This window comes from Aythya fuligula, chromosome 4, assembly GCF_009819795.1.
Source record: "Aythya fuligula isolate bAytFul2 chromosome 4, bAytFul2.pri, whole genome shotgun sequence".
Lineage (NCBI taxonomy): Eukaryota > Metazoa > Chordata > Aves > Anseriformes > Anatidae > Aythya > Aythya fuligula.
In genome coordinates, this window is record NC_045562.1 from 14876668 (window position 1) to 14902500 (window position 25833).

General features: G+C 40.1%; 1 protein-coding gene across 5 annotated transcripts; it reads left to right on the forward strand.

Moving 5' to 3' along the window:
* The first annotated feature begins 1754 nt into the window (after window positions 1-1754).
* Window positions 1755-23767, forward strand: YTHDC1 (YTH domain containing 1). Of its 5 annotated transcripts, XM_032186067.1 has the most exons (18): window positions 1755-1837; window positions 3408-3542; window positions 5711-5812; window positions 6447-6775; window positions 6907-7255; window positions 8589-8678; window positions 9193-9246; window positions 9856-9950; window positions 12448-12556; window positions 12657-12774; window positions 13797-13881; window positions 15739-15905; window positions 18452-18534; window positions 20000-20036; window positions 20129-20168; window positions 20273-20335; window positions 21952-22086; window positions 22795-23767. In XM_032186067.1, exons 1-18 carry the CDS (start codon window positions 1810-1812, stop codon window positions 23017-23019), a joined length of 2244 nt encoding a protein of 747 aa, XP_032041958.1. In that variant the 5' UTR covers window positions 1755-1809; the 3' UTR covers window positions 23020-23767. The 5 variants fall into 5 exon arrangements, with proteins under 5 accessions (XP_032041958.1, XP_032041959.1, XP_032041960.1 ...); XM_032186068.1 differs by lacking the exon at window positions 9193-9246; XM_032186069.1 differs by lacking the exon at window positions 3408-3542.
* The last annotated feature ends 2066 nt before the right edge of the window (window positions 23768-25833 follow it).

A 25833-nucleotide genomic window follows, 5' to 3' on the forward strand; every position in this document is an offset into this window, starting at 1 on the left:
GAATATTGCCAGGTGAAAACCAACATAATAATAAAAAAAGAAAGAAACCAAAACATTAAAAAAATATGTTTGTGAAAAAAATATGGGACAGCTGCAGACACATCCGATGTAGACCCATAAACCATTCACACACGTGAGGAAAACATGTTGTGCAGCAATTCCTAACCAAGGGGAAAGCCACGACTGTTCTGCCCTTCTCAGGGACCATGAGGAGAGCTCTGGCACCTCAGGCCGCCACCACAGCACTATAGAAACACCATGCAACAGGGGCTTTCCCTCAGCCTCCCTCATGCTGAGGGGACAGAAACTACTTTTTTTTCATTGAATCACAGAATCATTAAGGTTGGAAAACACCTCCAAGGTCATCTGGTCCAACCATAACCCTACCACCATGTTCACCCACTTAAAACATGTCCCCAGGCACCACGTCCAACCTTCCCTTGAACACCCCCAGGGACGGTGACTCCACCACCTCCCTGGGCAACCCATCCCAGTGCCTGACTGCTATTTCTGAGAGAAAATGTCTCCTCATTTCCAAACCGAACCTCCCCTGGCACAACTTGAGGCCATTCCCTCTAGTCCCTATCACCGGTTACCTGTGAGAAGAGGCCGACCCCCAGCTCCCCACACCTTCCTTTCAGGTAGCTGCAGAGAGCAGTAAGGTCTCCCCTGAGCCTCCTCTTCTCCAGACTAAACACCCCCCAGCTGCCTCAGCCGCTCCTCACAGGCCTTGTGCTCCAGGCCCTTCACCAGCTCCGTAGCCCTGCTCTGGACACACTCCAGGGCCTCCATGTCCTTCTGGTAGTGAGGGGCCCAAAGCTGAACACAGTGCTTGAGGTGCGGCCTCACCAGAGCAGAGCACAGGGGGACGATCACCTCCCTGCTCCTGCTGGCTGCACCATTCCTGACACAAGCCACGATTACCTTGGCCTTCTTGGCCACCTGGGCACACTGCTGGCTCATGTTCAGGCGAGCATCCATCAGCACCCCCAGATCCTTCTCCTCTGCACAGCTTTCCAGCCACTCTGCCCTGAGCCTGTAGTGCTGCATGGGGTTGTTGTGGCCAAAGCACAGGACCTGGCACTTAGCTCTGTTGAAACTTTTCTCCCCTTCCTTTCCCTTCCCTGCTGTTTTTGCCCCTTTTCTCCCCTTCCTTTCCCTTCCCTGCTGTTTTTGCCCCTTTTCTCCCCTTCCTTTCCCTTCCCTGCTGTTTTTGCCCCTTTTCTCCCCTTCCTTTCCCTTCCCTTCTATTTTTGCCCTTTTTTCCCCTTCCTTTCCTTTCCCTTCTATTTTTGCCCTTTTTTCCCCTTCCTTTCCCTTCCCTTCTATTTTTGCCCTTTTTCCCCTTCCTTTCCCTTCCCTTCTATTTTTGCCCTTTTTTCCCCTTTCTTTCCCTTCCCTTCTATTTTTTTCCCTTCCCTTTTTTCCCCTCCTTTCCCTTTTTCCTCTTCCCTTTTATTTTTCCCTTCCTTTCCCTTTTTCCTTCCCTTCTCTTTTTTCCCTCCCCTTCTATTATTTCCCTTCCTTTCCATTTTTTTCCTTCTTTTCCCCTTTTCCTCTTCCCCTTCCTTTCTCCTTTCCCCCTTCCCTTCCTTTTTTTCCCTTCCTCTTTTCCCCTTCCCTCTCTCCCCACACACTGCCCATACCCGCCTCAAGCCCTTCACTCACCCCACCGCGCATGCTCAGCCGGGCGCCATTTCCCCCCCTCCCTCCCTCCACCCACAGCGCGGTGCCGGCGGGGCGGGGCGGGAGGCGTTGGGCGCAGGAAGAGGGCGCCGCCATCTTAGGCGCTCGGCGCGGCGCGGCGGGATGGCGGCGGACAGCCGGGAGGAGAAAGGTACCCCCGGGGGGCGGGCTGCGGGTGAGAGCCGTGCTCCGGGGCGAGCTGGGTGGGACGCTCGGTGCCCCCTCGGTGCCCCCCTCAGCGGAGCTGGCCGCCCCCAGCCGGGCCTGCTCGGTCGCTGGCTCCGGGCCTTCGCCCTGTGAGGCGCCCGTGAGGAGGGCGGCGGGCGCTGGAGGCCCGCTCCGGGGGCGGCTGCTGCGGGTTTGGGCAGCGCTGTGTGGGGACAGGGCCCTCGGGAGGCGGGGGGGACGCGGTGCCCGGGCAGAGGGCTCGGGGCAAGGTGACTGCAGCAGCGGGCAGCGAGGTTCGCCGTGCTGCAGGCGGGTTGCTGCTGGGTATCCTCCTGCAGGACTGATTTCCGTCAGCTTTTTCCTTAATTTCCTTTATTTTTTTTTCCTGAAGTTTTTCTATCAAGAGACGTAGTTACTTTGTCAAGCAGAAGCTGGCACTGCAGTATTCCCTGAGTGCTTTCTGCTCGCTGCTCGTGTCTTCCCTGCAGTCCCTTAAGCTTACCAGGAACTGTGGGCGAATAGCTTTAAAATAAAATAACCGAACGCTTCCAGGGTGACATATATCCTAAAGGTTCAGAACAGCCTGTCACTCTGCAGAAGCTGAAGTGATGCACGTGCTGTCTGTGAGGTTATACGAGTCAGTCCTCGCTAAATTGACGTGAAAGCTATGAAAGCGTACGTCAGGTGTAGCGGGCTGCTGTCTGGTGGTTAGCACAGGTTACAGTCATCTTATTAAAAAGGTAAAGGATCCGGGTAGCAGCGTGGATTGGTTTGCATCATTCAGGATTTCTGTGGAATGCATTTCATCTAAAACTTCTTGCAGGATAGCTGGCTGTGAATTGTCACTGGCCGTTTGTGAGAAGGGTGAAAGTCTGCGGTGTTCAGTATTTGTAGTCAAACTGGAAAATTCCCACTAGGTTTTGTTAGAGCTGATGGGTAAAACTATTTCTGATATTTGATTCTTGGTTTCATTATTGTAATACTGGTGGGGTAGGATATGTTTGGGTTGTTCTGGAATAGATTTTAGCAGCCATTCTAGAAAAACAGTAAAATTGAAATATGTACTATTGGATTCTTAAACTCTTTCTCATATAACCATTTATCCAGATGGGCTTGATTTTTTTTTTTTTTAATGTATCTAGGATATGTGTTGGGATTTTTTGTTTAATCACTGACAGCGGTCAGGTTGTGAGTAGCAGACAAGAAATGTTTCTATGGTTTGTATTTTAATTTGCATTTAACTGGCTGCTCTGTGAAAGGATGGATTCTGATTGATTGGATAGCAGGTGTTAATAAACATTTGTTTGTAACTGAATTTATTTCTACTGAAAATGCAATGTTATTTCTGTACTCCTTCTAAAAGAGAAATGCTGTTTCACTGCTTAGGGAAAGTGGAAATAAATCTCACTGACCCTTTCAGTTTTAGATTGCGTGGTCTTATCCACTCTGTTTGCCAACTCAGATTCTTGTTTGGACCCTTCCTTGAATAGATCTAACTCTTTTGGCCAGCAAAGGAAAAACACCCTCCCCAGGTTACTTTCCTGCTGTTTCAGGTGAGTTAAATTTGTTCATGGAGGGATCCAACACACCCCGGAGTCAACATAAGATGAGTTGCAGGAGAGCCCAGTTGGGAGTGTCTGTAGTGAAATGGACCCATGTGGACCTTCCCCCTTCAGCAGTGATGAACTGTAAGAAATCTGTCCCTCTACTGTTTTTCTGTTTCTTTTTTTTGTGCTTTTCCTGATGCTTACCTTGATCTCTCTGAGATAATTTAGCTGATCAGGTCGAATGCTTAACAGTGACAGCTCAGTGAGTGGAATCATTTTATGGAGGTCAGTTGAGCAGTGTACCTGATGCAGGCAGCAGATGGGAACTGTGTGGTCAGACTGCCCTTTTTGCATCAGCAGGCTGCTAAATAATTCTGGAAATTTCTCAGGAGTCAGATGCATCATAGAAGGGGGGGAAGAGCAGTTCCTGCATCTGTCCTTTGAATACCTTTTTAGGGTTCTGACTAAAAATCAGGCCCACCTAACCCTGAAAGGGGTTGTCAGTCTGTGTCAGACATGGTTATTCCATAAAAGTTTTATTTTCTCATTTATTTTTGAACCAGCTCATACCTGAGTATTTTAACACCTCTGAATGCTACTGCAGTAGCTAGGTTAAATATAGTTTACTCAAGCATGTTGTTGCCTCGCTAAAACAGAATGAAGGCTGAGGCTCAGTATTTGTGGTCTGAGGTGGGTTCTAATTCCAGAAGGCCTCTTTTTCATTGGTCTCCAGCAACAAAATTTTGTGTTGAGAGCTCGCCTAGCCCTTTGTGGGGAAACATGATGCAAGCCAGGAAACTGCAACCCATGTTTAGCAGTTGCAAAGCCATCAGCCTGGCTCTTATATTTCTCATCATTAAAAGCAAGAATGTTTGCTGTGGGCATAAATATGTATCTCCAAGCACCAAGGTCTGCTCCCAAATGAATTACAGTGTAGCTCTGTGATATTTGAATGTCCTCTGACTGTAAACTGCCAGGGAAAAGCTTGATCCACTTCTCTCTGCACCACTTCCTTTGCATCATTTACAGCAGCCATGCAGTTCAGTGACTACTCCTACATTCCCCTGCCACAGAAAAAATGAAGAAGTGCCTGCAGGGAGGCTAGCACACATGGTGACTTCAGATTCAGGTGTCTATAGTAGAGATAAAAATAATGTTAACTTGTATTTTTAATACTAAGCTGTAAAACTCATCTTGTGGCACAGGTCAAGAATTTGAGATAAACAATTTGCCATATTCTGGACAGCTTTGTTGCTTTACCACAATTTTGTCCAGCACAAGAATACTGACCTGCAGCTTTTTAACATGCTACCTTTTCCAGATACTGTCAATAGCTGAATCCCTGGAATTTGCTCTGCTTTCCTTTTCTGAAACACAGAAAATAGAATCACTGACAGTAATATAGAATGAAAGAGCTCAGAATTCCAGACTTCAGGACAAGTAACATGGGATTCTAAATTAATACTTTTCCTATTATATTTCCATTTGCATACTTACACTTAGTCCAGTCTTATTTTGAAAGTGATTGGCATATTGATCTGCTGTCTTACATCTGATGAATCTTTTTACTGGAATTGCCACACATTCCCATTGGTTTCACTCAAAGTCAAGCAGAGCTGGAAGCAGTGACAAGTTTTAAAAGTTGTGTAACCCATTGTGGTCGTTTACTATCTCTAGCATGAATTTCCTTAACTTTTTGCCCTGGTGATTAAAATGAGTTATAGTTTTTTTTTTTTTTTTCCAGAGCAACTCAGAATTATGTAGCAAATAAATATTTCTTTCCACTTCTTCAGTGGATTGACCTAGCTTATGCTCTTGTTAGCTTATCTTCCCCTTTTGTGGCTTTTTCCTTGGAGATAAACGACAAAATTCCCCTCCTAACACAGCAGTGAGAACAAAAATAGCAGGGCAGAAGAGAATAATAAATCTTCAAGTTCTTTGGGATTTGAAGTAGGAAGATCCCTCCTCTTTTCTTATGGCACTTAGGCTATCGCCCACTCTCCTTTTTCTCTGTTTTTGTACAGGCTTTTTTGTTAGGCTTGCATTTTTAGGTCAGCTTTGTAAAGCTTATGTGATGCGAGGAACCAAGCTGGACCGTATTCAGAGGCCTAAATGCATTCTGTGACTTTTTAATTGTTTTATTGGGTTTGCTCAATCCATCCAACTGAAGTTGTGGACAAAAGACATTAATTTTTGCCATGTGACAGATCTGTAACCCTAAAGGAAATGTTCTCGTTTGTAAATACTGGTTCTACTGTAGCTTGCATCTTCAGACTCATTATGGTTGTTTTTAACTCTTCTGCTTTCAGATGGTGAACTGAATGTCCTGGATGACATTTTGACTGATGCTCCTGACCAAGATGATGAGTTATATAACCCCGATAGTGAGCAAGACAAAAGTGAAAAAAAGGGTAGGTGACTGTGGTAGTGGATGTTCTGTACAGAAGAAAATTATTAAAAAAAAAAAAAAAAAAAGTCTGTCTTAACAGGGTTAAAGTCTTTGAATAAGCAGTTTTTATAACTTGCTTCAAAGAGTCCAAAACAGTCTTTATTTCACAAGGATCTACTTTTTCACCAAACCTTCCAGACAGATGTTTAAGTAGGTGTCCTTTCATCATAGAAGCAGTTGTGGAATCTGCCTTGTCATGAGCGTATTTGCTGTTAGAAAAAGACTATACTGTTTGTTTTAATGATGTGAAATGGAACAAGGCAGTCCCAAAGTCCCTTTTGGGCTCAGTTGCTAGTTGGGCCTTAGATCAATCCTGTAAGAATTTAGTTTAGTGTTCCCATACATAAAATTTAGAAAACACCTACCAAAACCTAAAGGATGAGTTGGACATCCTAAAGGATAGTAATAGGCCGTTTTTAGAACATTAGCTGTTCCGAACAGGCAGTACTGAGTGTTTTTTGCAAAGCTTACACCTGGAAGATGGTACCTGTGACAGCAACAGGGGATTTACCAAAGTAGAGAAAGTGGGGGGGTCTCTGCAGAGTTTTTGGTGTTACATGCAAAATAACATCGAGCTTGGTATCTTTTTATTTAAGGATCAAAAAGAAAAAGCGACAGGATGGAAAGCGCTGAAAACAAGAGACAGAAACCTTCTCTGCATTCGTCAAGGCAGATGATGCCAAAGCCTCCTAGTTCATCAGTTAGCAATAACAAGAGAATAGTGAGTACGAAAGGAAAGCCAATATCAGAATACAAGAATGAGGAGTATCAGAGGTCTGACAGAAACAAGCGCCCAGATGGTGATCGAAAGACACGCATGTCAAGCAGCTCCAGGGATCCTTATAAAGGACAGCCAGAAAAGACTTGCTTGAGGAAGAGGGATCTTGACAGAAGGGCAAAGTCTTCCACACCAGATGGTTCAGAGGTATTAAATGTTCTTGCTGCCTTATAAATAAAACAATTATGAGACCTTTTATAAGGCAAATTTTCTTAGGACTGTGTGTACATCCTGACAATCTTATATGTCCACTGATTCACTTTTTCTTTAAACATCAGAGAATCAGACATGATGTGGATAGAAGACCAAGCAGATCCAGCCATTCTTCTAAAGAAGAGGTGAACTCTGAGGAATATTGTTCAGATCATGAGACTGGCAGTAGTGGTTCCTCTGAACAAGGCAATACAGAAAATGAGGGAATGGAAGAAGAAGAAGATGATGAAGGGGAGGAGGATGAAGAGGTGGAAGAAGATGGGGAAGAGGATGAAGAAGAGTATGAACAGGATGAGAGAGATCAGAAGGAAGGAAATGACTATGACACACGGAGTGAAGCCAGCGATTCTGATTCTGAATCTGCCTCGTTCACAGATGGATCAGTCAGATCTGCATCTGGTTCAGATGCGTCAGGTAGGTGACATTTAGCGTGCTGGTCTGAAACACCTTGCCATGGAAAATTTGGCTACTTCTAAAAATACCACTTCCTGACCATGTCAAAAGTGAATCTTAGCAGCACAAGTCATTAAGATCTTAACTTTGAAACATCGTAAGGAAGGAAGAATCTTACTGGAAAGTGGTCTTTCATTACACGAAAACTTGTGGAAATCAGGATTTCTTTGCTGAAGATTTGTATTGCTCTTGATTGCTTTGGCCTTACTGCTATGTGCTTTGAAATCTTAGATATTTTCTTAGTTCATAGTTTCTTAGTTAATATTTTCCTTGTGGCTTAACTTTCCATGCAACTCATCTTAAGCTGGTGGTAAGCTATTCTGTATTCATGCAGATAAGTGACCAGGGAGACTGGTGCAGTCAAAGCACCACTGTCTTCTCCAGAGAAGGTGTTATGCTAGACAGATGAGCTTAAATAGTGGCTGCCTTCAGCATAACAAGTCTAAGTTGAAATGATTAGCTATTAAAACAAACTTAGAATAAGAGCAAAGTTTTAAGCAAAAACTAGAAACAAATGCTTCACAGCTGTGTAGTGGAACCAGTGCTGACATACAGATACATACAGAGTTTTTAATGACATAAATACTGCATTGTTTGGAAGATTAAAAGTTCATGCAGACCTATCTTCCAAGTGAAGCTGAACACTATTCCCCGTAGTTGTCTGTATACAAGCAGACATAAAGGGTTTGGATTGTAACTTCTGCACAGTGGAGAAACTGGTACTGTTCTGTGTTTTTGTTTTGTTTTGTTTTTCAAATAAGAAAGAGGCTTATGATCTCCTGTTAAGATTCCTCTAATATATCTTCCTGGTCTGAAGTCTCCGTAGGTGGCCTTTCTCCTTAACATGTCTTTGATTTGGTTATATGGAGGACTATAAGGTGACAAAGATGTAATAATTTTTCAGAAAATGCCCACAATATAACATAACTCTCTTTAGAGTAGAAAAAAACTGCCTATGTGCCACAGTGCTTTGTTTTCTTATATCTCTTCCTTTTGTTGAGCTCTGAGGAAGCAGGCCCATGTCACTATCAGAGCTTGCGCTCTGTGTTGCAAATTTTGGCTGAAGGCCAGAGAGAACTAAACTTCCCTTATTAGAACACCCAGGAGACTAATTCTGTCTCAAAACTTCACATGCAATTTCTAGATTTGTGGCATTTTCATCTTCTTGTGAATTGAAGGCTTGGCTACTTAGCATTTGCTTCTTCTGTGCGTGCTGTTTATTTGAATTTTGCCTGCTGCTTGATGTTTAAAATACTGCTGTTATTTTTTATATTTTTCTTTTTCTTTATTTTAGATGAGAAAAAGAAGGAAAGGAAGAGAGCTAGAGGTATCTCTCCAATTGTTTTTGATAGAAGTGGAAGTTCTGCATCAGAATCCTATGCAGGTATTTTTTCCATTTATTGCTTGTTCTCCTGACTTGCATCAAATCTTAATGTGTAGTCTAAAATAAATGTAACTGGCTGTAGAGATTTATGGGGTATGTAGCTTCTTATAATTTGGTATTGACTTCTGGCATGTTGTGTGTGGATACCTTTTGGGGGGGGGAAGTAGGCTTTCTTGTTACTTTAATGCTATTCTGTTGCTTAAGTGGAATTTTCACTTTTTTTTAAACTTGGAAGATGATGATTCAGTGACTAGTTTTCTGAGTAGGAAACTGTTCAAATACTATTTAAAAAAAAATAAAACAAACCCAAACCAAACAACCCAAAACCAAACAATAAAAACAAATCAAAACAAAACACTCGTGCACATTGAACAGTATTTTTTTTGTGTGTGTGGGTGCGCGCCAGAAAGCATAATTTGTCATGAATGAAAATTGTATGTGACAAGGCTGTAGAAATTGTATATTATCTCTATTAAGGCTCAATCTGAACAAAATGTACTTTGGCTAAACACAGGTTCAGAAAAGAAGCATGAGAAATTATCATCTTCCGTTCGTGCTGTCCAAAAAGGTATCATTTAAATTTGAATTTTTTAATGCATGCCCCATAGCAAGCCATTGTCTGTATTCATTAAATTATGTGTAAGTAGTAATGTTCCGATATAAATCGATATGAGCACATAATTATTGAGAGCATAAATAAATCTTAAGCTACTTCTGCATGTGTTGAGACTGAAATACAAAAAATTCAGCTGATTTACTTGTAGTAGAAACAGAAAAGCAAAAAATGATGTGCTTTCGTTTGATAAGAATGTTTTAGTAGTCTCTATTCAAGGATTAATGTTGATACAAATGTTTCCTACTGTTCATTCAAAGATTCTTAACAAAAGAAGTAAGTCCTATATATCGGAACATCACTGAATTGTGCTGATCTTATTTTTATTTTTTTCTTTACCTTAATATCTGAGTTCTAGTTTTGGTTTGACTTTCCCTTTGCATTTTGTACTCTACAGCTTAGGCTTCAAGTTTTGAGTTGGGTGGTTGACTGTCTTAATACATAGGTAGGAACTGGGTGGGATCTGGTGTATTTTGAAGGAAGCAAGCAACTATCTACACTGACAGCAACACTTTTGAAAACTGAAAATATTTACAGTTCTGCTTATTTGACACTGTTTTTCAGACCAAACAAGTAAACTTAAATACATTCTCCAGGATGCAAGATTCTTTCTCATCAAGAGTAATAACCATGAAAACGTATCGCTTGCTAAAGCAAAGGTAAGTTAAATTTTCTTCAAACTGATCACTTGAGTATTTTGAAACACAACTTACTATAGAAAAACATACTGATTTATGCATTCTTTTCTCTGTTGCTCAGATCTTGGTAGAGACAAGAATGAAATGTTCCTTGATTCTTTAAGGGTAGCTGCTCTGCTTCCACTGTATTCTAGAGAAGTTTCTGAACCATAAGTTACTTATCTTGATGGAGTATGCTTGAAAAGGGGCCTTAAGCCATGGGAGAGTTAAGACTGGAGTTTAATGTGCTTCTGAAAATGTTGAGGGAATGGCAGGCAGTGGATAGCTGGTTCAAGAAACTTTCTGCTTTTTGAAAGGAGTTTTCCTCCTCTGCCCAACAAATCTCTGAGGTGCTGTAGCTTGATGCCATGTTCTGAACATGACTCTTCACGATACTGTTCTGAAAAACTGATCATTTTTAAGGTGAACAGTTGCAAAATAACAATGAATGTTTAGCAGTGTTGCTATTTTTCCAACATGCACGAAGTTGACTTTTAAAATTCAAAAAGTTAATAATTTTAAAATAATTAGAAATATTTAATAACATATTTAAAAGATTAAAAAATAATAAGAATAGTTCTTGTAATCAACGGATTGCATTTTTGTTCAGAAGTTACCGAAAATGATTTCGTGCCTTTTTTAAAGTTGTTTACAGCTTTTCTAAAGTTACTCTACCAATTGTGTTATCAGGTTGAGTTAGGGACAGCGGCATTCTTTGATAAATTCAGCACTATGGGTCTTCTGCTTTGTATGATTTGGGGAAGCTTTCCTTTTCAGTGCTATGGTTCTTTTTCTTTGGAACTTGCTCTGTGCATTACATCTTCCTCTGTGATCAGACAAGTTTCATAGCAGGTAAGGGATAAGCAGTGATAATATGGGATGGATCATCTATCTCTGCTTGGTGATGCTGAGCTGTTGGACTCTGTAGTGAGCAGATTTGAGCACTTTGTCTGGGCCACAACATTGTTTGGATGGGTGATCTGCTAGCCTGGTTACTGTTCCCTTAAGGACAGAAACTCTGTGGGTAGGATCTTACACGCGTGTTCCTTACTGGAGCATAAAGTTTTTCTCTGGGCTTCCTCCGTTAAATCTTGGCGATGTAGTATTACATGCTGACGGGTCTTTACATGACGGGTCAGTACCCGTCAGCTGCAATAGAGGCCAAATTCTGATGCACAGTTATTTAATGCTCTGTGCTCCACCAGTGCTTGAGAGGCAGCAAGGACATTGTGGCCCTGGCCATTTGCTAGGCTTTAAAGGGATGTCCTGGGTGGACAGTAGCTCTGCTGGAGGTATTTGAGCCATCTCCACAATGCCCCCTGAGGGTTGCAACAGTTTTCTAGTTAGATCCTAAAGTTCTTGGAGTAGATGTTTTGTCTCTTCATATATTGACACCAGCGCTTTGCAACTGCACTGGCTTTTGTGCAGCCAGTGTAAGAAGTTATTCTAACTCAGCGTGCTTTCATGAACAGCCTAAAGCAATATACATCTAACTAAAAGCTAGTAACAGGTTAAGACGAAATAGTTCTCTGGTGACTGTTCTAATGAATTTGGTTGTCACAGAGTCAGATGACCAGTAATTGAGCACAGAGTAGGACATGAAAGCACATCTTCAATGGGGGAAAAAAAAAAAGGGGGGACAGAAAAGAATGTTTTCTTTAGCATCTACTGGAATATATTCTGAGGCTAAAGTTTGAGCATATTAAACCAGCATAAGCATCTCCTCTGTTCTGGTTTCAAAAAATGGGCTGGGGAGCTGATCTTGCTGAAAAGTAGTGCAACAAACTGGTTATTTTACAGCTTAGCTTGGCTGGTACCCTAAGGCAGGTTTTTTTTGTTGTGGTTTTGTATGGCTGGACAAATGGCTTATGAAAGGTAAAAGTCAGGAATTAGCCAGTGGTGATGTGTGAGGCTGAACATACTGCTTTGAGTTGTATTGCCAATTTAAAATGTTTCTCTGGTGTCTTTCATGTCTGGCCATTCACTAAAAGAGTTTGAAAGTCTGCAAGCTGCCCTGTACTAATCTGTCAGGCTAACAAGGTTACTGGACTCTACCTGCCCACCTTTTATATAGATGCTGCTGTTTTTTCCTACTACGTATGTATTCTTAAAAACACACGAGCTTCTAAAGTCACTTGAAACACAACTTAAAAATACTAAGGGCAAATGTTCTTATGTGATCTGTCCGTCATAATTACAATCAACACCTTTATAAGTGGTCTAAATGCATCTGCAGTGTTCATAAAAGATTAAAAAGCTATTTAAAAAAAACTTTTAGAGAAAGTTTTATCATAGGGCAGGCTAAAAATATTTTCTGAAAGAATGATTTTAGCAGTACCGTTCTTTTTTTCATTATCTTTTGTCCCAAAGCACTTGTTCAACCTTTTCCTTGCCTGAACGACATGCTTAAAATCTTTCAGCTAAATCACTTGAGATGAACTCACGTTTTGGTGTTGGGGTGGGGATTGTTTTGTTTTAGGGAGTATGGTCAACACTTCCAGTGAATGAAAAGAAGCTTAATGCTGCATTTAGATCAGCAAGGAGTGTTATTTTGATATTTTCTGTAAGAGAGAGTGGCAAATTCCAAGGTAAGGGAAAGTTTAGCTTTTATCAAGGTAAGTGAAAGTAAGATTTTATGTGCAGTAGCTTTTCTGTTGTCTTTGTTACAATTCATGTGAAATCCTCCAGGATTTGCAAGACTTTCTTCAGAATCCCATCATGGAGGATCACCTATACACTGGGTGCTGCCTGCAGGAATGAATGCAAAAATGTTGGGAGGTGTCTTTAAAATTGACTGGATTTGTAGGTAAATAACTGTTTCTGCTTAGTAACAAGACCTAATACCGTTTTTGTGTATTACTCAGTTGAGTGCTGCCAGCATCCTTTTGAAAATTCATTTCAACTAGAGAACTGTCCTCCATCCCCCACATACTCATGGCCACATGTTACTGAACTTGGGATTCAGGTCTGTACCTGATGTGCGCTACAGCAAATATTTTTTTTCTGTAGTCCATTAATTAGTATAGAGATTTTTAACGTTGAGTGTTTTCCTTCACTCATCTCTTGCCCTGAAACTAGAAAACTATTCTGAGATTTTGGAGTAAAATTCAACTGCTTGCTTGTTAGACAGCTGTGTAGAACGTGGGGGGAATCCTGTAAGGATGGTTCCATGTTTTACTGAAATGGTGGCATCCGGCTGAACAGAGAAAATGCTACTGCTCTAAAATAACATATGTAATAGATTACATTACGAAGTAGTCTCTACTTGCATAATACGTAGGATGTTAGTTGATATAACTGGGTGTGTTGTAAAGAAGTCATCTATCAGTCCAGTGAGATGCGGTGCACACGCACTTGTGCTGACAAAGAGTAAATACAGGGGAGGTGACACTTCAATTTATAGGAAAACTGAAGCTGGAAAGGACTGTAGGAAGCTACCTACTCCAACCATCTCAAAGAGGGTCTAGCTTCAGAATAAGATTAGGTGTTCCAGGCTTTATTTCAGTGACATTGCTGTAAACATGTAGATAAACCTCATGTAGAATCTGGTCAGCATATTCAGATTGTGATTGCTTACTGTACAACCTCAATATTATACAAAGACAAACTTCTTTTGAAGTCTACGTTGTGTCACTATAGTTAATACTGGAATAAGACACAGTGAAATCTTCAATTCTTCAGGTATTAATATGTGCTAATATGTCTATTTAGAGACCTGTCGGTACGTAGGGTAACAGGATTATTCTTTTTGTAAGGTCCTATTGTATACATTATTAAGTAAGTAAAATACGAAGGCAAAGCTATAAATAATACCACTTGCATATTTAGGCGTGAATTGCCGTTCACTAAGTCTGCTCACCTGACCAATCCTTGGAACGAACATAAGCCAGTAAAGATTGGACGCGATGGACAGGTTTGTTTGTTTTCTGTTATGGTTTTTCCTTAATAATTCATGTCTTCAAGTGCTTGCTAATTTAGTATGTACAGAAGATTTTAAATCTCTTCCTATCAGTTACTCATTGTAGAGTACTGTGACAAGGGCAAGAAGTTTATTTTTAGTATTGTTGGGGGAGAAGGAAACGACGATATAATGCCAATGTTGTTGTCTTTGTGATGAAACAGTGTTCAGTGCTTCCAAACTGTGATATTTTGGGTTTGAAATGTAATGTGTCTTGCATTGTATGGTGTGCAAACCTGTATAACATCAGTTTTTAAGAACTGGTGTTTGCAGCTGTGTTCTGCATTGCATTTTTCTTTTCTACTGTATTGCTTGGGGTGTAGGCTCTACCATTATAAATTATATACTAGTAAATTGTAAGTGGGATGGCTCTTTGTCTTGTCAGATGTACCAGAGCGCAGGTATGTTGCTGCTGTAATCAAGTAACCCAGCCTTGATTTAAAATGTTGGTTTCTGTTTCCGAAGGCAAGATTGGAGTTGCATAATCCGTATACTGTATGGAAAATGTTAGACTCCATGCATTATTTTTCCCATAGACACATTCACCTTGTTAGGTAGCAAAAGTGAAATGGTATTTTCTGTTACGTTCAAGTCTAGTGTGATCTCTGAAAAATGATTTCAGTTAACTTTGGTTTTGTTAAATGGTCAAGGAAACAGTTATTTTTCATGTTTTGTCCCCTTCGCTATAGGGTGGTAGATGTGGGTTTTCAATTTTTCATAAAATTTCTGTAGTGCTAGGTACTTGCGTTCCCAGCTGTTCAACTCAGGTTATTTCATGAAGTGGTTGTTGTTTATCTGTTTATATTTTGTGTAATCCCCAATGGATGTTTCTTCTGATGATGCATATGTTTTCCCTCAGAACTCAAGTGAGTGTCTACAATATCCTTCACTAGGGTGTTCCACAGGCCTGCTAATCACCAGGTTGAAGAAGCCTTTTTCTTGGATTGTTTAGCACCTGTCTCCTCTTAGTTTAATTTGATGGCCCCAAGTTCTTGCTCCAGAAAAGGGAGTCAAGTTGTTTTTTGTCTGTTGTTCGGAGGAGAGGGTTGCTCCCATTGTTCTCCACATCTCACAAATTCCTCCTTTTTTTTTTTTTTTCCAACACTGAAAAATCCCCACCCATTTGGTCTTTGCATACAGGAGTTGTTCCACACATGCAGTTATCCACATCACCTCCTTAGAAGCTTTTCCAGTTCTACTGCCCTTGTCCCTGTCCCCCCACCTTTTTTTCCCTTGAGAACTGCACCCAGTATTCCAGGTATGGGTGGAACATGGAATTCCAGAATGGTATAATGATTTTTCTCATTCCGTGTTCCTGTCCTAACAATCCTGAACACATGATTTGCTTGTTTTGACCGCTGCCAAGCGCTAACCTAGCGTTTTGTGGATCTGTCATCGACTGAAGAAATAGTTTTTTGAGTGGTAATAGTGAACTTCATCAGGCCGTGGCTCTGTTGTGAAGCTAGGATGGATTTTTCTCCTGCGTGTGTCGCTTTTATTTCTGTAATAGGTGATCATTTTCTTTGTGATGAAAAACAGTCCTCTGATTTTGTAGCGAAACAGTGATGTGGCCTGTATGTCTCATGGGAAGATATGGTTGCCCCAAGTGTTGGACTAATTTATGAAAATTCTAAGTAGTCCCTAAAGAGTGGAAGGTAATGTAAGTGATTTTGCTGTGTCTCGAGTCATACTGAAATATCTTCAAAGTGTCTTTTTTTTTTTTTTTTTTTAAAGTGCATATTGCTAATGTAATTGAGGAGAGTTTCTTTTCTTCGGTTTATAAACCACTACTGAACTTCTAACTAATTGTAGGAGATTGAGCCGGAATGTGGAACCCAGCTTTGTCTTCTGTTCCCTCCTGATGAAAGTATTGACTTGTATCAAGTCATTCATAAAATGAGGCACAAGAGAAGAATGCACTCACAGCCCCGATCAAGAGGACGCCCATCCCGTCGTGACCCCGTTCGGGACGTGGGAAGGTTAGAAACGTTCTTTGGACTGATAATAGGCACATGTATCAGAATAACGTGATGGAGGAATGTGATTCGTCAAAGCTTTCCCTGCGATAAAGAAGAGAGAAAATCCTCAAATCAAGCTGCATGGACAAGTTTGTGGCTTCATTGAGGATTTCACATGGTTCCCCGGTCTGTCATTTTTCAAGAGGAAAATGGGGATCTTTGCTTTTGCAGAAAAAAAAAAAGCTTTTAAAGTGCTCTCTAGTTTAGACTAGATCATTTATTGAGATAATGCAACATGTAACACTAGCTGTAGGTAAGCTTGGATTTATTATGAGCAGGCTAGATGGAGAGAAGGAAATATTTATGTGCCAAAAATGTGTTAATATCTTGTAAAAGCCTTTTCTTTCAGGTGTGTCTCTGGATAAGCCTTATCAAATATGGGACTTTAATAAGGATCACTTAAAATTTTGCAGAAGATGCCGCCTCATTTTGAGGATAAAATATTTAAGTTATTTTGATATTCAAGAGGAGCATTATTGGGACTGTTTCAAATTGTGTCACCGTGATGCTTTAACCCCATTGCCAAATATTCTCTAACATGTAACCACTGAATTCACACATCTTGCTGAGCTTCTGAAAACAGTAGGTTCTTTCCAAAAGGGATCGAGTGGCCCTTGGAGACCCGGCAACAAACCAAACAGAATGGCTGTTGCTGTGTCTGTATATACAACCTTTCCAGATGCTGGCAGTACCTGTGGACTTAAAAGTATTTTAGAGGATCGACATGGTTATTGATCACTGCTATATGAACTTAACATCACTTTCCAGAAAAAAGGGGGTATAACTTGTTACAGAATTGGAGAAGTCTTTGCAAAGAACTGATATTAGCCCTTCTGCCAAACACCTTTTCCCTGTGTAGCCATTTTGCATACAGACTGATGTATGGTTTGGGCTGAAACCTTTGGTTGTTTCCTCTTTGTGGAAACGTCCTGTGGTAGGTACAGATACCCAACAAGAGTCCCCTTTTCCTTGAGCTTAAAGAAAGGACACTCTAACGAGTAGGTAGGAGGAAACCTGGCAGCGCCCCCCTATTTTTGGCTTTAAAGGACTGAACACCAAGATGGCTTGTGAAGTTAAGCTAAGAGGTTTCCAGTGCAATAAAGTATATACAAGTGAAGGTTTTGCAATGGACTGCAAACTATACATATAACACCACCACACCTTCTCAAGCCTGCCAGGGCCTCCATTTATGTATGTGGCTTACAGCTTAAAGTCAGTAGTTGGACTACTATATGAACTGTTTCTATCATAATTTATACCGGTCGTAAATGCACTCTCAAAACTACAAGAAAGCGGTATGTTTATTCTTTACACCAGCTTCTATTTTTCTTGATCTGATTTTGCTGTAGATGCAACTGCTTTGTTTTTTGGGCTTTTTGCTCATAGTAAAGAATCTGCTTTCGTTTTAAAGAGCTTAGTAACTGGGTATGGTGGGCTTTAAAAACTGAAGTTGGGAAGGGGGAGGAGAAACTACTTATCATAAAACTAAGAGAAAGCTGTGTGAGCTCATTACTCAGCAAGCAAGTTGCACAGTAATTAAGCATTATAAGAAAGTGTCAATTTCATGTCTTTGTCATAAGGAATTACATTGCTGATGGGGGTGGGGGATTGGATTGTAGCTGATTTGTGTTTAGAAACACCTTTATGTTAGCATTGAAGTCTCCCATTAATGTTTATGTACCTTGATGGAGAAACATTAGCAACCAGTTTTCAGTTCTTTTTTTAAGCATAGTTCTTTATTAAACATAACAGCAATGGGAATGTACATGTTTTATGAACAGACTGCCTTCCTGAGAGTGAGATTCTTAAAGATACCATCTCTTCCATAAGGAAGCTATTCTGTATTAAAAAGCCCTAATTAATTATCAGGAAGTTTAAACGTTCTTAAACTTTCTGTAAAAGGCACTGATACATTACTGGTAAATTGCTTAGAACAGAATTTGTTAGAAATAATATTATTGGACTACAAAGCTAGCCAAGCTGCAGTGAAAAGCAGTTTCACAATAGCATGCACAGTTTTATTTATAAATGTTATGCAAATAGACCTCTTACAGAATTCTTTACCCCATAGTTAGCGAAGTAATGTCCGTGCCTTTTGACTGTAATGGTATATTTTACCGTTTATTTTAACTGTATGCAGTAATGTAAATTCTGTTGTCCAATAGGTTGGTTCAAAATGTAATGTGAAAGTATAATGCTAAAGCCTACGTCTGAATTTGTTTCAGACAAGTCTGTTCCCTTTTGTTTGTTACAAAGGTGCTGTTGGTAGAGTTTCTTCCATCACTACCGAAGTACCTGTAACCAAAAGCTAACAGGAGGGTATTTAATCAGACTGTTGTATGTAATTATTTGAGTTCAAACTTAAAGCTTTAGAATGATTTGAAGCAGATGAAGTTCAGAATGGATAAATGGAGAACCTGGGCAGCTCAAGCTATTCCTTTGAGGTATTCTGCTGTGTCGAATGCTCCAAGCAACCTTGTTTAATTTCTGATATCTAATTTGTATAGGCGTCGACCAGAAGATTATGATATTCATAACAGCAGAAAGAAACCAAGGATTGACTATCCCCCTGAGTTTCACCAAAGACCAGGTTAATATCTTACCATGAAGATTTGTGTGCACCAATTCACAAGTGTTTTCTCTAGTGCATCCTCGTGAATTTTAAAAGTAAACTTTTGATATGGTTGGGGTATAAAAATGGAACTTGTCCTGAGTGCTGCCTGCTGGTTCAACCCACTTCTTGCCAAAGTTTACTGGCACTAAGCTTCACTGCTTTGAGAGAAATGAGTTAATTTAGACCGAGCCCTTTCAAGAATCTCAGAATTGTGGAAATTGTTGTGTGGAAATTGTCTCAAAAACTTGGTTAATGTGGTTAGTTGAAATTCCTGCCAGTCACTAGGATTTGCTTGGCCTACTTGCAAGTGCAGTAATCATCAAATTAAAATGTTAATCAGAAATTTTCTACTGGGAAAGTTAGCTGAGATAGCCTGAGTAGAGACAGTGATAGACATTCAGTTGAGTTTTCAGATAATTTTTTTTTACGAGTTGGATATGAGGAAGGGAATGGGAACATCGTATTTTACAAGAGGCTCTAATGATGGGTTTGGGAAAAGAATTTTGCTGTTTTCTAGAAAGATGTTCACAATGGTAATGCAACAACAATGCTCATAATATTGGAGATTTTTTTTCTGAAAGCAAATACTACAAAATGGTCGGTTGTAAACTACAGAGACTTGCTTCATTAGTGTTAGAAATATAAATTCCATTACTTCAGTAGTAGATTTCTAAATCTTCCTTAAGAATATGCCTTTTGCAGTCAAGCTGGACAGATAAGTTAGCATCCTTTGATGCAAAAAGTATGTTGTTGCTGCTCTCTGTCTTTCCAAGATTTAGAGTACAGAACAAAATTTTAAGAACTAATTAAGTTCAAAACCATTGTTCTATTAGCAGCGTAGGCATGCCTGGTGTTTTGCACCATTTTGCTGAGCTGTGAGAAGTTTACTTCCTGGAATTTACTAAAGCTGTAGTAATTCTTTGTCCTGGACGGCTTTTCCAGATGGTTTTACCATGTTTTTAAGTTTCTGTTTAACTTTGTATTCAAAACCTAGGAAATCAGCTTTGAATGGTGGTACTCTGGGCAACTGTACTGAATGCATGGTTAATAAGTAGCAGCGGCCATGGGTTGACTGTCAGGGCACAATACCCTTGAAGCCTGTGGGCAGTTTGAATTTGAAAGAAATTTGTCTTTGCACAGATTTCCCCTTCCATATTTGTACTGTGTGCAAGCTTCTGTGAGTGTGTACGAAAATATATATATATGCACACACATTTTATATGTATGTATTTTTTATTACTATACTATTTTTCTTTACTGTCTACAAGAAATTGTAAGTTTGAGATTTCGAAGCTGAATACAACAGGCATTACACTGTGTGCCAGCTACCAAATTGTAACACGTATTACAAAATGGAAGGGTAGATTTTAATAAGTATATTTTTTTAAAACTGTTATAATGAGATGGTAAATTAAATTAACGCTGCTTGATGTTCGAACAGGGTATATAAAGGATCCCAGGTATCCTGAAGTAGACAGGTAAGGTGTGTTCATGCTGTTTACTTTATGTCCTGGTAACTTGTCTGTGTGGATAACTTGGATTTAGTTCTGCAAATTTTTATTCCCAACAGACGATTTTCAGGAGTTCGACGGGATGTGTTTTTAAATGGGGTAAGTTGGTGCATGTTGATTTTGTGGGAACTCTTTATATTCAGCTTTCAGCACTTCCAAAGAACACCCATCACAAATATTAATATCACTGTCTTTCATTTTAGTCCTACAATGATTACGTGAGAGAATTCCACAACATGGGACCACCACCACCGTGGCAAGGAATGGTTTGTGTCTTGTTCAACTCCATTTTTCTCTACAAAATACGGCTTTTCTGTTCCCCACTACAGGAGCCTAGTATATCTGAACTGTGCCCAACTCTTTGCTTTTCCTAAAATTTATCTTTTCTGTAATTGCGTGAAATTTTGAGGAGGAAAAATTACTTATCAAGTATTATCTTGTATTTTTATTTTGCTCTCAGCAATAGTCCATCATTCTAGTAAGTAGTACAGCAGCAGGAATCTGTGTTGGCTTGAACCTAGAAGGAACAGAAGGCTCTGAGGAAATAGCAGATCCTTTCTAGAGCCGGCACAGGAGGGTGTGACCAAATTCTGTACTCAGCTAAAGATTCACAGTAATTGGCTTTCTTTCAGATGCATCAAAGAGGTGGACTTGCTGCAGAGTCTCACAGATTGGGTTGGTGTGCTCAAGTGTTATGTAGTGGCTTGCTTTTGGCTGTGGCAGTGAAGCATGAAGGAAAGCAGCAGGCTGTACTGAATAGTGTAATCCAAATAAGCCGTGTCTTATGGCAGCCTCCACTGAAATGCACTTCTTTCCCAGTCAGATAAACGTGTATGTGTGCACATGTATACAGTTACCTACGTTGAATTTAAGTACAAGCAAAATATCAGTTACATTCATTTGTGGTTTTGTCATTCTGTGAGGAAGAATAGTCACTGTAATTAGTTATTTTGGTTATATTTTGTTATTCTGGCTCTGAGTTGTGTCCTGATTTTAGGTAACTATAACAAGCTTTCTGGCTCTTGTTGTGTATATTGTGAATGAGCAACAGGCTGTGCCAGGTGTAGAGACGCTATTACTGCCCCTCATTTTTCTCAGCTGCAACACAGCTCTCATTTGCCCTAACTGAAGGAGATCTGCAAATTTTTCAGACTGGGAGGAAAATGTTTTTTTCGAACCCAGCTAAACCTAGAGATGCTCCTGTCATTTCTACCTGCTCCTCCCCATTCTGCATGATGGCCAAGTAGTCATCTTAAAATCCATAACTTCTGCCTACTTCATTTATGAGCGGCAATGCAAGCAAAAATGCTTTAGTAATATCTGAAAGAAAGACCTTACTGATTAAAAAGATGGAAGAGAAGCCAAGAGATGATTTGATTAAAAAATAATAATAATTAAAAGAATCTGGTAGTCTTTTGTTAAATAGTTTGTCTTGCAGAGTAAGCTTGTTCACTTAAAATAGGATATACCAATAAGGAATGGCACCAGAAAGCCTCGTTTCTGTGAGAATTTATGGGTTTGGTCAAAAAATCATATTCCATATACATAGATCATTAATAAGAATTTGCAAAATGAAGTTGCAAAATTTCACCTATAGCATCACGTTGAGGCAGGTATTGAAAGAAAGTGTGTTTTGGGTCTGGGGAGGATGTTGGCCAAACTTGTAAAAAAAGCAATGATATGGTCTCTCATTGATTTTTGGCAGTAAAGCATAAGAAATGTTCTGCTATACAGTTAGGAGACTGTGATCAGATTTAGATGTCTGTGTTAAGTTGTTTCCACCTGAATGAAAGTAACCTCTGCTCTTAATTCCCAGCACTAAGCCTTGGGTACATACCTTTGTTTTAGAACATTCAACACATTTTATGTAACTCTCTTGTAGCCACCGTATCCAGGCATGGAGCAGCCACCGCACCACCCTTACTATCAGCACCATGCACCTCCACCTCAAGCTCACCCGCCATACTCAGGACATCATCCTGTACCACACGAAGCAAGATACAGAGACAAACGAGTAGTAAGTGTCCACAGAGTCGGGGGAGACAAGCCTGCAGGCTAGAGTAGGAATAGGAGGAATTTGGAGTACAGATGTAGCCTGGGACTTGTTGACTTTGAAAATACAGATTTTTAAAGTGCATTTTAGTTTTTCTTGGAAAGGTCAGTCATGTAGATTGGCTAGGTATTTCCAGCATTTTTGAAAAGTCTCTCTCCCCCAGGTGATATTGTGCAGAATTACCAGAATGTGGTCTTGAAATGAATTGTTTGCTTCAAATGGCATCTGGTTGTCAAGCTGTGAAGCTTTTTTCCTGCTGAAGCCCAGTTTGAATAAGGATGTGGCCTTATGTCACTTCTTGCAGTCATGCACTGCAAATTACTTTCTCTTCAGTAGCCGAAAAGTTTGAGTCTTATAATTTTTATGGGCATATCAAAAAAAGATCAAACTGATGAACCACTTCTGTTAGCTGACTTTGACAACTGCTTCGCTTTCTCTTGCATTTGAACCCCAGTTTACATATTTTCTACTTTGTGCACAGTAGGATCATGGATCTATTGTGTTTCCCTGAGGATGAGAAACTTCATGCATGCTGGACAAATACCTGTATATCTATAAATATATATATACTTAGACTGGGCTTTCCAAAGAGTTATAGCTAATCCTGTGGATAAGGGCAGGGAAGGGATTTTTATCTGGAAAAGAAAATAAACAACTGTCCTTTCATCGCAGCACGACTATGACATGAGGGTGGATGACTTTCTCCGCCGCACGCAAGCAGTTGTCAGCGGTCGGAGAAGCAGGCCTCGGGAGAGGGACCGAGAGCGGGAACGGGACCGTCCTAGAGATAACAGAAGAGACAGAGAACGGGACAGAGGCCGTGATCGGGAAAGGGAGAGAGAGAGGATTTGTGACCGGGACAGAGACAGAGGTGAAAGAGGTAGATACCGAAGATAATCTATCTGGAACCAGTGCTCACTTGAAACAAAAAAGCTTGTATTTTTTTGTGTGTTTACAAGTAGTATATTTTATTTCCAGCTGTCTACTTAAAGTTCGTTGTGTAGAAGGATTTATAATGACCCTCTTTATTCCAAGCATGCAGTGAACTATGAACTGGAAAAACTCAGATCAGCCAAACATTGAATACGCAAAGCTGACACAACTTGACATTTCTATCGGAGCAGAATGGGAAACAGTTAAGAATGTAGATATTGATTAATTCTCAGTAAGTGTTCATTTACTTAGTGACTTCATTCTAGGTTTTTGAATACTGATGGAAAACTGCCATATTTTTTTTGCTTTGATGTTTCCTTCCTGTAGTTTCACATGGTTCAGTGGGAGAATGCTGCTATCAAGTATGCAAATATTGAAGTATGATTTTTGACTGTATGGCAGTGTTGTAGCAGCCTATTTTTTTTCTTCTGGTTTTTAACTGTCTGTAAAGTCGTGTTTTTTCAGTCTTCAGTAATGAAAGCAATATTAAGAAGACACTATTGATACCTAATTTTTAACCTTTTTTAAAAAATCTTCCCATGTTCATTAACATTTGGTCAACTCTCTTGTCTAGTCTCCTTCCAAAATGTACACATTGCTTGGAATGTTCACAACCTGCGCGTGTGGAACCAGAAAATATTGCTGTATTCTACATTGCTACCATTTTTTATATAAAAATAAATTGGTAATTATTGAAATGATTAAAACTCCAGATCAGGTTTCTTGGTCTTCTAAGCTTGCCAGTTTTGATGAGCTCTGGCAGTTCTAGGAAGGTATTTGTGTTCAAAAATAGTTTAAAGGTGCTTGCAATGAGTGAAATTAATCCAGAAGCATGAATTTAGTAAAAGGACTGCTGCAATAAAAAATACCTGCTTTTCTGTTTCCACAATGAAGTAGTCAACTTACATAGCTCTAGCTGATCAGAGTTATTAAGGCCTTGCATGTTTTAACTTAATAAAATGATCCTCAAGTTGATAATAGGCTGTCTTCAGCCATAATCATACCTGTCTACCAAGGGTGTATTAGTCCTGTGAGGTCCAGACTCTCCTCATGTCATCTTTCTAGTGATTACAGCATCACTTGTTGTTTGTCTTAAATAGGAACTATTTGAAGCTAAATGCCAATGGTGTAAAACTGTGAAGCAAGAAAAGTAAAACTTGCAGTGTATGCTGTTCAGTTTCTGCAGCATTTTCCTAGTTCTCAAAACCTCTATGCATTAACTACGTGGACTTTTTCGTAACCTTTCTTCAGTACTTTCTGCAGTATCTTCTATGTAACAAAGCCAAATTGCAGCACACGCTTGGGAGTCCTCCAACTCCACAGCACTAAATTCTGCAGCTCTGTTTTAATAAACTGCAATATAGGATTCAGTGTTTCTGCAATTGCCACACTGTGCTGTCTTCTTAGAACTGACAGTATTTTGGGCTTTGCAGATTTTAGTCTACACCGCTATAGCAAACATGAGCAAAAACTGACCTCCATTGTGGAAACATGTTCAGCTTCTTGTAGCATTAAAAAAAAATGTTTAACTCCCTCAAAACCATTTGTTTTGCAGTGAGGGTTAGATCAACATGTCAAACTCAGTATGCTTTAACTCTTGAAAATTCAGGTTAGATAAACTAAATTGCTTTCACTAAGTAGTTCAAAAGAAGCGCTTTAAAGTACAGAGCCCTGTATTTCCCACATCCTTTCTTAGTCCTACTGTCTGCCCAAAGTTAGGAGCCTTGCTGGCCTTACTGCAAAAGACCTGACATCCTCAGGCAATCTTCTGCTGGCAAAAGCTGGGTGATGAGGGCTGTTATTGATGAAGTACGGTGGAGCTGAACCTAGGGACTGTACTGAGCAGTTGTAGTCAGTTTTCTGATAAGGGGCCTGAATGTCGCACTGTTCTGCATTCTCTGCACTGTTACATATATCTGCGCATCTCATCACAATCATAGGAGGAGTTTACCAGAATATGCTGGGTTCTAAGTTATTACAAGAAACATTAATAAAAGCGGTATTGTTCTAACCACTCTACTTTGGGAAGCAATTCACTTGCACTTCTGTGAGGGTTTTTTTATGAAGAGATTTTAGCAGAGCTGAAGCTGTTAACAAAAAAGCCAATGAAAAAGTTAATATAAGGTAGGGATTTTTATTATACAAAGATAACATTCTCGGTCTATTTCATTTTCAGACAAATCTGCAGCATCCACAATGCAACAAATGTCAGTTAAAATCGGGGCAAATTCTTAAGTACACTGGTACAACAGTGGAATAACCTCACCTTGAACAGGAGACCTGATGTATCATCAGTTTAATAGCCTTCCATCATTAGGGACTTGTTAAATAATTTCAGGAGTGCAGCATTAAAGACTATTCTATCTGAGCCAAGGGCAGCGTTATTTTCCCACCAGTACTTCAGGCAAGGCAAGTGTTCCCATATGTTCCTGCACTGTTCCTATGTGTGACTTTACTTCTAAGTTCCACCTCTGAGGATTTTCCTGGATTTATCAGTGAGTGTGGCTTCGAGGATCTTGGGGGTTAAGATGACAGGTGGAAGTTATTTTCACGCTCCTGTACTGTTGCAGAGTGATAGCCTGTGCAGCAGGACTCCTTGAGTATGTTGGATGGAAAAAAAAAGATGGTTCTTGGAGGAAAGAAAGCCATTTTGTACTGGTTTTAGGGCTTATATATGTTTCTGTCTCCCCTCGGCCACCAAGTAGTTGGTGCATTTGTAAAAAGTGATGATAAAGCCTTCACCAGTTTCCTGCAGCTCTTAATTTTTTATGACCTTAG

Coding starts and splice junctions, on each gene's coding strand:
- YTHDC1 (XM_032186067.1), top strand. CDS start 1,810: ATGGCGGCGGACAGCCGGGAGGAGAAAG. Junction 5,813..6,446: donor AGACAAAAGTGAAAAAAAGG/GTAGGTGACTGT, acceptor TTTTTATTTAAG/GATCAAAAAGAAAAAGCGAC. Junction 18,535..19,999: donor TGAGTTTCACCAAAGACCAG/GTTAATATCTTA, acceptor ATGTTCGAACAG/GGTATATAAAGGATCCCAGG.